Raw genomic sequence first — 12,806 nt, forward strand, 5'->3', positions numbered from 1 at the left:
AGAAACTGGAGCGTGTACTTATACGTTTTGTTTTCCAACATTGTTCAATCATTTTTCAACTTAACTTCTTTATTGTCATGTTTATAAGGGATCACTTTAATTCTACTATTTCAGTACGTTTTTGAGAGACTTTTGTTCCCTACCGTTGTTTCAATAATTGTTGTCAAATAGCAATTTTTAGAGTCTGTCGTTCAGTCGTATGCATGTTTGCTTATTAAAATAACACTAAGTAACTTGTTTGTTTCATAGTCTCATTGATGTATTTTCAATCTATTAAGTATTTCCTATCAAACAAAATATCCAGACGACGTTTAAACATGTTTACGAAGTTTGTGTTAATTTTAAGCTAAACGTTGTGAAAATTTGAAAATATTTAGCAATGGTTAGGTAACTATTTCAACTATGTTAATAGTGCGCTAATGCCAAAAGTAAATAAAATTGTGCTTATGAAAAAGACGATAAAGTTTCCAAAAAAAAAAAAAAAAATTATAGAAGAGAAACGCGAAACGCTATAACCATATTAAGAAGAAGCCTCCTCACATGCCAAAAGATAAAATTTAAACTCCTTGATGAAAACAAATTAATAGATAATATAAAAGCATTTTGGCCGTTCTTTTTTCAATCGGATAGAAAAAATAGTTATCTCAAAGCATGAGAGAGAAATAACAAAAATAGAGTATTAGATGCATGGTTTTTCATTCTTGTTTCAACTTTTATATATTTATTTATTTAATCTTTTTTTTTTTTTAAACTGAATGAACTAAAATTAAAATATGCCAAACGTTTAAAATACGAGTACATTTAATAAGAACTAAAATTATTAATATTATTACTATTATTATCACCATAAAAATTACGCTAAACGCAGTATATGAACAGTAATCATAAATTTAAAAAACCGGTTAAAGAAGTTTTAATGAAATATTTAAAAAAAACTATTCAAAAAATATTTTGGTTCAACCTTTAAGTTACGTGTGTTGAATTTTACTCTTGAAAAAAAATATATAATCTCAAATTTTTTAAACATTATACCTTCTCACTTATGACACGGACCGTACCATTTTTTTGCTTTTTAAAGAATAAAGTTATACTAAGGTTTATCAACATTAAATAATATTTTTCACCCTTTTCCTGAGACATCATTTCTCGGGAAAATCTCTAAACTAGAATGATATTTGCTCAAATAACAGATGGCAATATTAGCAATTTGTGTTATCTTAAATAACACCCAAACCGCAGTCTATGTTGCTTTTTTTCAAGCAAAACAAAAATGATTGTTATACTAATAGTTCTACCTTTGCGTTTTGATTTTGTTTTTCCATATACATTGCAGGATTAACTAAAAGGAACACTTTATGCTCGTAATTTTTGAATTGGCTTGCTCTCTCTCTCTCTCTAATCTTTTGTCTGGCAATTTTTCTATTACTTTTTTCTATTTATGTATTTAATTATTTACTAATTCATACATTAATCAATGTATTGCTTACTTGTGCATTAATTCAGTCATTCATGTACTGAATTACTTATTTATTTATACATTTATTTTTGTAATAAATGGTACTTCTCAAAGGCATAAAAATGAATTCTTCTTAGTTTTTTTTTCTTCTTTCTTTCTTTTTTTTTCATTTTGAAAATAATATATTTCAGTAAAAATAATATATTTCTGTCAAAAAAAAAAGCGACTGCAGAATATCAGACTTTATTTCATTACTTAGCAAAAAGAAATATACTATAAAAAATTATTTTCTCTGTTTCTTAATCCATACATTAACAGCATTAAAAACATATTTCTAGTTAATTAAGAGATTTATTTGAAAAGCGTATCGTTATTTTTTTCTTTAAATATTTTTTCCATTGCATTAAAACTTTTTATTAAATATTCTTTACTGTCGTGTTCTTTCTTTATTTTAAAGGGGAAAAAATTGCGATTTAACTACGGAATAGAAAAAAAAATCAAGCTCCTTGATTCACTGTCAATATGTACTGTTGAAATTAGAGAAAAAATATATTTTGCAGTTTTTTTAACGAAGCAGAAAATAAATATTTCTAAAATTTAGGGTTTTTTTTTTTTAGATGTATTGTATGTTTTTAAGATCTCCATCCTTAGTGAAAGAAATAACACATTAAACTAAAACAAATGAAAAACACTTATTATCAGAAATAACTACCGAGTTAATACACTAAAATATTCCTGACATATGGTAAATATAACGAAATTGTCTACAAGTTTTTTTCGTAAAAAAGCTCGTTTTTTTTTCCTTTGCAACTACTAAGACTAGTGGCACGGCAAAATTAAAAATGTAAATATTGTGACAACTAAGTGGTCAAGATGGGAAATATTATTAATATTTCGAATTCATAACGCAGACTAAGTCGGTGCTAATTAACGCAAGACAGTGGGGGCAAATTGAAATTTGAATCTTATACCATTGTAACATTTAGCAATATTGAGCCACCATCGTAGTACTCCATTCTTCTATCTCTTCTATCTCTTTGATGTCCAGGTGAAATATCTGACTAATGGCGTACAGATATTCCAGAAAGTAGTTAGTTTGCATGTGGCAAACGTAGAGCTTACAAATCTTATTTAGTTTTTGCCCATGTTCTTGGTGAATATAAACAACAAGAGAAATTGACCCTCAAAAGACGCATGGACAAGTTGACGTATACTTCTCCAGCAGTATTTATTTACTGTTCGGTGGCAATAGATAGTTCAAGAAGTTTTTGTTTACTGTAAGCAATGTACATAATCTCACTCATCCCTCCTATAACCGAATTAACTTTTCTTTAAATCATGGTCTAAATTTTACACATAGTATTATTATCTTATTCATAGCAAAAGAGGTCATGTAGAGAATCTGCTACCATTCTTCGGGCTTAAATATGGAATTTTTAATGTTTTCTTTACATATAATATCTCTCACTTTTTTTATAAATATTTTTCTCCGCACTTCTTTGTATTAGAAGGGCACAAATTTCATTACATGTGTAAGGGTTTCATTGATCTTAACCACTTTAATGTCTTTGGATAATTCAAACTTTCAAGAGACTCAGTATATTACTAAACAGGAAAAGTGACACGTAATTGGGTCGTTTCCAAAATTTTAAAAGTATTTTTTTCTGAAAGAGCATGCTTAAAAACATAGGATCTGACCATTTTTTAAATAATTTGTTTACGTTTAATATTTAAAAAAAAAACTTAAAACGGTGCGCTTTCATTGTTTGCGCTTCTGTCGTGTGACATCACAAATGATGAAATGCCATTCAGTGTTGCCATTCACAGAACAAAATATTTAATTCGCATCTTTTCTCACGTGTATTGGCAACGATATGGTTGATAGCAAGCTTAGAGTGCAATATTTAATTCGCTTCATGATTATCATAACGTGGAAACGTGGTAGAAAGATGCGCCGAATTCCATCATTCGTGACGGCATCAAGACCACGCCTAGGTTTCAAAATCGGACATTTTAAAAAATTAACTTAAAAACAACTGTTCGGAAAATGAAAGTATTTTCTGGGTACATGTTATTTTTTTTTAACTCATTCTATCAATTTCTGTGACTAAAAGTATAGTACTTTTGTCTGAAGGAAACAACCTCAGTATGCCATCATACAGGGAAACAATACGCAAGTAAAGACTTACACTGAACTCTCAAATAGACATGGTTACTCTCTCCTTGTCCTTCCCCGTTTGTGGCCGTACAGCTGTAACGACCTCGGTTGCTTCGCTGGACTCTTTGCAGGACTAGGGATTGATTACTCACTATAACACCTGCTGATATGTTGGTCACTAATTCATGTCCGTCGAATCTCCATCCCGTTTCCGAAACCCAAGGATTTGCTCTGATATTACATTCGAAATAAACATCGTTTCCTTCGAGAATATTGGAATGACGTAGCTTACTCCCAAGGCGAAGGGTCAGTTGTGGGACGTCTGGAAAATGGAAGAAAATGTTTTAGATTTAAATAAATACGTGATATTCTTTCTTCATTTTAATGCACTGGAAACAAGCAGATTCGTTGAGATTTGAAATGAGTTTAACATCATAATCAGAAATCATCATCTAAATAAAAACTTTCATTGAAATATGTCTTTCCGTTTTTATGCATTGAGTTAAATGGAATAGTATAGTTTAATAACTAAAAAAAACTATTTTGCAACAGTTAACGTTATGACAATTATTAGTTTATTCAAAAAAATAAAAACAAACTATAAAATCGCAAAGTAATCATTTCGAAGTTAATGTTTTATAATATATTTTATAGTCTATTTTTCATTTTTGCAAACAACATTTGCTCGAAATGAATCTAGGAATGTATAGTGAGGTAAAAAAATAAACATAAAATACAAGAAATGAAGATTAGTACACTACTAGCTAACAAGTTAAAACACATTTAAATATTTTAGGGAAGCTCTTAACCATGTGGCTCATGTTATACCTCTTTATATTTTTGTTGTATTTACCATTTAAAAAAAAGTGAAGGTTTATGAGGAATCTGGTAAGATTACAATATCAACTTTCTATGTTTTTATTTCTGAAAAGACGTTGGCAACGCTGTACACAGCTAAATGTTAACCTCAGTAATTCCGAAGTTTTTCTTTAGGAAAAAGGCCCTACTAAGATATTTATAGGCTCTGGGCAAAAAAGCTTTTTGGAACTCCTCTGGAGTCAAATTTTAGCTAGAAATAAAAAATATGACCTAATATCTGTACCCCAAAACCAGACTAACGTAAGTCACATTATTTCTGCTTTGCATGAGGATGTGGCTCGCACTCTTTTGTATTGGTAAATAACAATCAAGGGATTTCTTTTAAACAATTGCGCTGCCATGCTTCTCAATGTGGAATAATATATTACATATAAAGCTGTAATAACCTGAAAATTGAAGTTTTTGGATTTGTGCTAGTCTGACTGTGATATTATATGCGATTAAGTTAAATTCTGCTAACTGTTTGGTTTTAGCATTTAGCGGAGTAAAACTAACTTGCCATTCAGAAGCAATGCTAGCATATGATAGTAAAGTTGGGATCAGCTTTTAAGTTTAGTATTGCGGCACTAAATGGACCTTATGCTTGTAAGTAGTTTTTGATATTCATCATTCAATACATGAAAAGTTTAACTAAGAGCACATTTTACATGATATCTAAAAAGTGAATTAAATAAAGTGAGCATTAAAAACATTTAAGCCATTTATCTCTAAATGAATCAAAAATTATTAGGAACAGTATGTAAACATAACACTACAAGATAATCCAGTTATAAACATCTTCAAGGAACTGCGAAATATGTTCCTTGTTACAGGAATATCGTTGTAATAGAATTAAAGCAATGTAATAATAAAAAATCGGGACTGAAAATTTATTCTTTAAAACGGAGATTTATCTGTATTGGTATTCGTTGCAACGGGATTTCACTGTTATGTAAAAACTGTTTATATTGCATTACTCTTTCTAATTAGCAATAGAAAAAAGAAAGTAAAAGAATAAGGGATAAAATTAAACCAGTTAAACCCCTCTTTCCGTAATTTTAGTATACACGAATCATTTTTTTAAATATTTGTCTTCCACTTTCATTTTTACCAGAAAATACCCGCTCGAGACTCCCCTTCTTCGATAAAAGTAATACATTTTGAAATGAAAATATATAGATACATAAAGTAAGAGATAAACAGGAGCATTTAGACCTTTATAGATAGTCATTTAAAACTCATAAAAGTTTCCGAGAAACAATGACCCACACTTTCTGAAAAAAATGTTCCCTCCTTTTGGAGATTTCTCAAATCTTTATCGTTACATCTTCCGTCCATTAAGACAAGTCAAAGTTCTTCCGTATATTCCCACTTCATCATGGAAGGCCGTCCTCACAACCTGGTACTTCGTTGTTGATTACAGTTCATGATATGGGGCTCATCCATAAAAAACCGATTTAACTCTATCTTCAGCGTACATCTTCCAAGACCTGCCTCTTCTTTGTAATGCAATAGGAGTACAGATAACGAAAGTTGAATAAAGAAAGAAAGAGTCGTTATAAAATTTTCGGTCCTAAAAACTGAATGAAGTTTTCTTCTGAAAGGAGAACTCAAAGAAGGTACATAATGGAAAATAAGTGGGATAAATCTTTCTTACGAATTTAGGTGAGTACAATTGTTAAAATTTTAAATATTTATTGAATTGTTCATTTCGCAAAGACTTTCTCGTCTGAAACGGTAGCGGAATGCAAACATTCGGTGACTTGCTTCAATCACTGGAAAAATTAAAAGAATATAGTTTAAAGTGAAAGCTTGGTTTCAAACTGAAAAAAGGGAAAAGCCCCTTCTTCAGTTTTTTGTTTTCAGTTTTTGTTATATTTTTTAAATAGCGTGAATTCTGCTTGCAATATGAAAAATACCATAAAGTTGAAAAGTACAGTAGCTGAGCTTCTATAAAATACCATGCAAATAATAAATATAACAGAAATTTTAACCTCCAGTCCCATCAGACTACTTAGTCAATACAATTGCTTTCTTCGTGAAGCTGTTAATTTTTAACTGAAAACAAAAACGCTTTGAGGATTATAAACACAGTACATTCAGAGTCAGGGCACATTCTTTAGCTAAATGCGAATCGTGCACTAGCCAAGCCATGCCATTTTTGTACTAAAATTGGAAATGGATGATAAATTTCCAACATGATTATCACTGACTGTAATTAATCGTGAAATAACTCAGGAATAACTCACAGGGATAGTATTGTACATGAAAATATAAATACGACGTTTCCTAACTTAGAAAAAGCCAATGGCGATATCTTTGATTTATTATTCACAATCTGCACTTACAAGTACATATGCTACATGAGCAAGTACGTATTTTACTATTTTTTAAAATTATTTTATTAAAACTGTAAGGATAATATAAAAATTGATAATGGAAGCTGTTTTTTCGCTACTTAAAATATTGTTAGATGTATAAACAGCTGCGGTATAAGAACTATAACATTTATCATTGAGCAGAATGGGTAATGGTAAAATAATTAAATGGTAAAATCTACGTTATTAGATCACAAAATTGCAAAATTATTAAAGGACAATGTGTTATAAAACAATGACCTGTATTATGAATCTTTAAAATTTTTCTGAATTGAGAAAAATATATACGCGCAAGTTTTTTTTTTTATTTTCAAATGTGTCATTCAAATGGGTAATTGTTATCCTAGTACAGGTTGCGGCAAGAATAAATCCGACATTTTCCACCTCAGTTTCTGTGGTGTCTCTAATGTTGTGTTAGTCATTGTTATGTCCTTTAATAGAGTATGGTTTGCCACTTTAATTGTTGCAATACAATTAAATTTATGTTAATCTGTGCCTGTACTATATCCTCATTACTGTCGAGCGACGAAAAACACTTTCATTTGCCAGAGTAGGCCAACAAACAAGATTTCCGGTACGGTTCAGTAAAAGAAAAAAAGTCCCTTACAGCAGTGGTTCTCAAATTGTTCACTACTGAGGACCACTTTGGGCCCTTCCGAAATCTAAGCGGACAACATACGTTACAAATAATATTTTCACAGCAATTACTACTAGGTGAAATTAGATGAATCGAAAAGCTGTCTTTAGCAAATATAATTACAACCATCAAAATGATATAGATTAACTTTCACTAGGCTTTTCGCAGACCACATGAAAAATGCTCATGGACCGAATGTTGAGGAGTCGATGCCTTACAGAGTCATGAATGACATTGTTCCAACCTTTGTGTTAATATATTATGTACTGTCGCAATAGTCCTACTGTCATGTCTCTTTTCCTTGGAATATGATCTCACAGTGGGAGAGGACATTTCCTGTCCAGCATGTTCTTTTGAACTTCTAGCGATTTTTCTCTCTTGAAATATTTGAGGATGAAAATCTACCCGTTTTATGCAAGAAGATTACAAGAGCTCATAATTGCTACTCGCCAAGAAATTACAGCAGCAATATTGCCGGCATTGACCAGGAAGGTAATGAAAAACTTCAGAAAGAGGTTTCGTTAATGCATTGAATACGAAAGTGGGCGTTTGGACGATTTAGTTTTCAAAACAAAATGGTTAAGAGTAAAAGTAACATAAATGACAAAAAATATTGTTTAAGATGTACTTTTTTTTTTGTTCAAAAGGCTTTTATTACCGCTTTGTTAGTCGCATTTGAAATGTTGGAGTATTTCTGCCACAACTTGTACACATACTGCTCTTAAAATGAAAGAATTACATTATTTTTGAAACACAAAACTAACTAGAAGATACCGACAAAGGGATACTAAATGTAGCAATCTGTAAATTAATTATTGATTATTTCTAAGACGCTTTTGAGAAATAACGGTTATTAGGTATCATCCCATATTTTTGATAAAACATAAATTCCTGTAAGAACAAACATGATGTTACCTACAGTGCACTTCTAATTTCCAGCTGTCTTCTATGGCACTCCCTGGGATCATCAAATTGTCTGCCTGGCATGAAATGAATTTTCCATTGTCCTCGCTAGTCGGCGTCATTGTTAATATACTAGTTGTGACGTTACCCTGTGATGCCATCTTATCCACCGAACTTTTTAGTCGTGTGCTTCCTTTCCGCCAAGTTATCGCTGCAGGTGGTCTCGATCCCCTGGCTTCGCATTCAAATTGGACAATCTTCCCTGCCGAGAGCCGTTTTCTTTTGCCTCGCACGACGACCGATACCGGTTTAACTGTAAAAAAGGAGCATGAAGTTAAGCACAATGAACTGATTTTTCAAAGAAAAATCTATATAAGTGTTGCTAAAAATTGACCTGTCAATCAAGATCAAATGGAGACAAATTTAAAATGGAAATTTTTAAAGCAAAGGAAATGGTTTGTGGAATAATATATTTTTTTTCCAAAAACTGTTTGGATTGCTGTAGTTTATCCTGTATTTCAGAGGTAAAATTATTATAATAATGCATTTAAACAACGAAATATTTTTTTTTTCTTATTTTATCCTTTTAACATCAGTTCCACTTTTCATTTTGTTTGAAAAACTTCCAAATTATGTAATAATAACTATAATAAAGATGTTATTGGCTGTTGGCTAAACAAATTACTTAGAATTACCAACACGTCTATCCCATCGGTGATAAATTATCTGTGAGTAGGTCAACGTCATTAAAAAGGGGGGGATGATGCGCATTGTGACAAATTATTTACGTGTATAAGAAGGAACTGTAGTATTACAATCTGTATTCGATCTCTCCGTCGAATGCTTTCTATCTAATGGAATATGTTTGCTTTTGTTTAACCATACCGAGTTATATGGGCTATTCCGCAAATATAAAGGTGCTATTTTGTCCCATACGTGGCAACTCATATAAAGAAGGGTGACCCAAAGCGAGTAGATTAACGAAGAACGATGGAAAATGTTGGTTTTTGGCTTTTTATCGTAACAATTTTGGTTTCAATTCCTAGAAGGGATCGTGAACTTTAAAATAAATAAAATTTGTTCTACCAGGGAGCCCAAAGCGGGTAAGCCATTCGGGTAAAGCGGGTAAGCTTATCGTGCATTTGTCAGTCAAATATGAAGTAATAAATGATTGAATAGGTATGAACGGTAAATCAGTGAAAAGTATCTCTTCCTGCACGGAATTGCAGCCCGCTTTAACTGTTTTTGGCGTATTTGGAGTCACACAAATTTGTATTCTTCAGAAAAAAGGCTGAACATTTTGGAACTCGTATAGCTTCTGTTCGAGATCTGTTTTTGTCCTTAGTCGCACTCATCGGTCACAAATTATCCCGTCTCACGAACGACTTCTCTCGTGGAAACCGAAGGATTTCTTGAACTCACTTCTCGATGGTCTAACGATTAACGGAAATGTTCAATGCTCGTTTTTGAACACTTATTGGACGTCGACTATCATTTCCAACCCACTTGAAATGGAATACTGCATCAAATACTGTTTACCGAGGCACAACAAGAAAACGAACTGTCGTTCTGTTTGGTTAAACAACTTTAAAATAGCAAGTATTTTGCTCAAAATTGTAAGGAAACCGAAAAGCAATACAGAAACTGGGATATATCTTGAAAATTATTTCCTTATTACATGAGAGACAAAAATAAATAAAGACAATCTTTAAAAATAAATTAGTTTACTTCCATTCGATGATGCAAACTTTGCCCGAGTTTTTTTGGCGCACCCTGTATGAGATTTGAATAAGTCTAATTAACCAGGAAATCATGAATTCTATGATTCAAGCATATTTGGACTCTTTTTTTTCTTCATATTTTAAATTTTGAGGAGTCATAATACGTTTTTTAATATCTGCAAGATGAACTTTTTTTTTATTTCCGAAAATTTGTTCTAATCAGGAAAAAAAAAATGATGCATTTACAAAAAAAATAAGAAATAACGATGTGGGACATGAAATAAAATGGCGATTACGAAATTTAATGCAGTCTAGTAATCTAAATGATAAAATAAAATAATGCTAATATTTTATTTATGTATAAAAATAATTAGTTATTTCATTAAACATGTGTTTTTTTCATCAAAAATAATATGTTTTTACATGTTGCGAATGTGACAGTACGATCACTCCAGCAGGACGTACAAATCATTATTTTTAATCTTTTTTTAAAGGTACTTTTATGCAATGATTCTTAATGGCTCCTTATATCCAAATATATGAACATTAAAAGTCAAATATATAAATTCCTGGAATAAAGGGCAAATATGAAAAAAAAATAAATAAAAACTACGGTTAAACAGATTGATACGTTAGAGACCATTACAAACTTAATTTTTTATAGTTTTTGAATCCATAAATGTTTCTTTTTTAAAGCAAGAATGATGAAAAAACTGAAAAATGGCTAGAAAAGTGACCGTTAATTATTTACCTTATCTAGCCAGATTTTAAACTAATTTAAAATAACCCAATGTTCAGTTACTGTATTTATCGGTTGTTATACTTATATTTCACCTATAATACATGGCTTTACCTAATAAGAGTATCGTGTGAAGTGCGCATAAGAGCACACGAAGTTCTTTGGTAAAAAATGCCACTTGCATGCTACAGATGCAATTAATATGGTTGAGTGTAATGCAATTGACACGATAAGTATAATGTGCAAATGGTACTGCAATTACTTTAACAGCATAAGAAGAATATTAATTAGAAAATTATAGTCTTTCAATATCATTAAGCCCTTTTGTGCAAACTGAGATTTGAGTTTATATCCGTAGATACTAATTTAGATTGTATTAGTCTTTTCTCTTTGGTTATTTCACGCATTAGTTTATTTATTTATTTATTTTTTTTTTTTTTTTGCTGAAAGTAAATTTTAAAAACACAGAAACTTGCCGACTTTGCATTTATGTGTGATTGTATGTTATATCAACGTCACTTAAAATTGTGACCTTATCTAAAATTACTTTTAAAAATAACAATACTGCATTACTTAAAAAAAAAAATATTTTCACTGTAGCAGACAATCATATGCTAGCATGCAGTAGCAGACATCAATTTGAAGCTGAATACACTGAGTTTTTAACAGTGTCGTGGGAAGGTAAGAGGCAGCAACTGCACATTTCTCATTGATCATTTCTTTTTTGCACTTGTCATCTATTGTGCGTTAGCCTTACTGTACAAGCTTAAAAATTTGGTGCAGGCTGAAAAAAAGTGCAAAAAAAAAACGTATATTTCCAACATTGTTAGTACAGCCAACTCCTGATTTTCCGCGGAATTGGGTGGCACACGTGTCGCGGATAACAAAAATGGCGGATAAACAGCAAAAAGGCTAAAATGAGGGATAAGTAAGGTAAAAATGTTCCTTCCTCAAAAACTTAGCTGTATTGATGCATAATACTTTCTTTAATTAGTGAAAATAGGTACAGTACAGTAAAGATGTTTTGTATTTTTGTAAAACAAAATTTAATACCAATGAAGATCAAGTGTATGTACGATGAAGGAAGCAGAATAAATAAAAAACAAAAACAACTTTATTTGCAATTTTTCGTCAAAAGAAACACAGATTGGTTTTTCTTTTTACTGCGAAAAGATATGTTTCTGAATGTTAAATGACTCGCGGATAATCTGCTCCACGGATGATCCGCTTGCGGTTAATAGGGAGTTTTGAGTATTGAATACAAAATGCGTTTCTTAAAATATCTCGAAGACTCTTTTCTGCAGATACCGGCGTTTATCTACCCACGGCAGAGAATAGCTTTAGTTAAAAAATGATAACAATAATTTAAAACACAAAAAACTATTTCCTGTGTCGTTCATTGCGAAATATTAATAGTAATAACTTCGATAATAAAAAGAGAAAGAAAAATGTCATTCTTAAATGAAATTTTTCCTTCTTTTTTTTCTAATTCACCAACTGGCCGCCACGTGTCAGTACCCGATACCACGGCGCAGAAGGCCAACGCCTTACAGCCACACCATCTAGTCGACAAGAATGAAATAAAAATGGTATATATTATTTATACTTTTTATCAAGGAAGAATGTTTTTGAAATTTCTTTGATCGATCGAACCGCTTTAAATTTTCCTAATAAAAACTGCCCAAACAAAAATTATCCAACCTCCTACGATGTTTAGCTCACAGATAAATGTTTCTTGGTAGTTTAAGGTTTCCCGGAATACATTTAAAAAAAAAAATTAGAGCTTCGATTTTTTTTCTTGCATTTATTTAACCAATAAAAAATTCAAATCATAACATAATTTAAAAAAAACAAAATAATTGAAATTTATTTATTTTTAATGGGGTTGCTTTAAATCGTTATAACTCAAAATATTTTTGGTCAATTTTCAATTTTTTGCAAAAAAAAAAAAAAAAA

General features: G+C 31.0%; 1 protein-coding gene across 1 annotated transcript in view; it reads right to left on the reverse strand.

Annotated features, from left to right (window-relative positions):
- LOC129219362 (nephrin-like) overlaps positions 1-12,806 on the reverse strand; it is an 80,020-nt gene that overhangs the window by 21,089 nt on the left and 46,125 nt on the right. Inside the window, exons 5-6 of the mRNA XM_054853739.1 lie at positions 8,407-8,703; positions 3,646-3,936 (exon numbers count right to left, since the gene is read on the reverse strand). Coding sequence (XP_054709714.1) covers positions 3,646-3,936; positions 8,407-8,703 — 588 coding nt within the window. The remainder of the gene's footprint in view (positions 1-3,645; positions 3,937-8,406; positions 8,704-12,806) is intronic.

The sequence above is a fragment of the Uloborus diversus genome, chromosome 1, assembly GCF_026930045.1.
Source record: "Uloborus diversus isolate 005 chromosome 1, Udiv.v.3.1, whole genome shotgun sequence".
NCBI lineage: Eukaryota > Metazoa > Arthropoda > Arachnida > Araneae > Uloboridae > Uloborus > Uloborus diversus.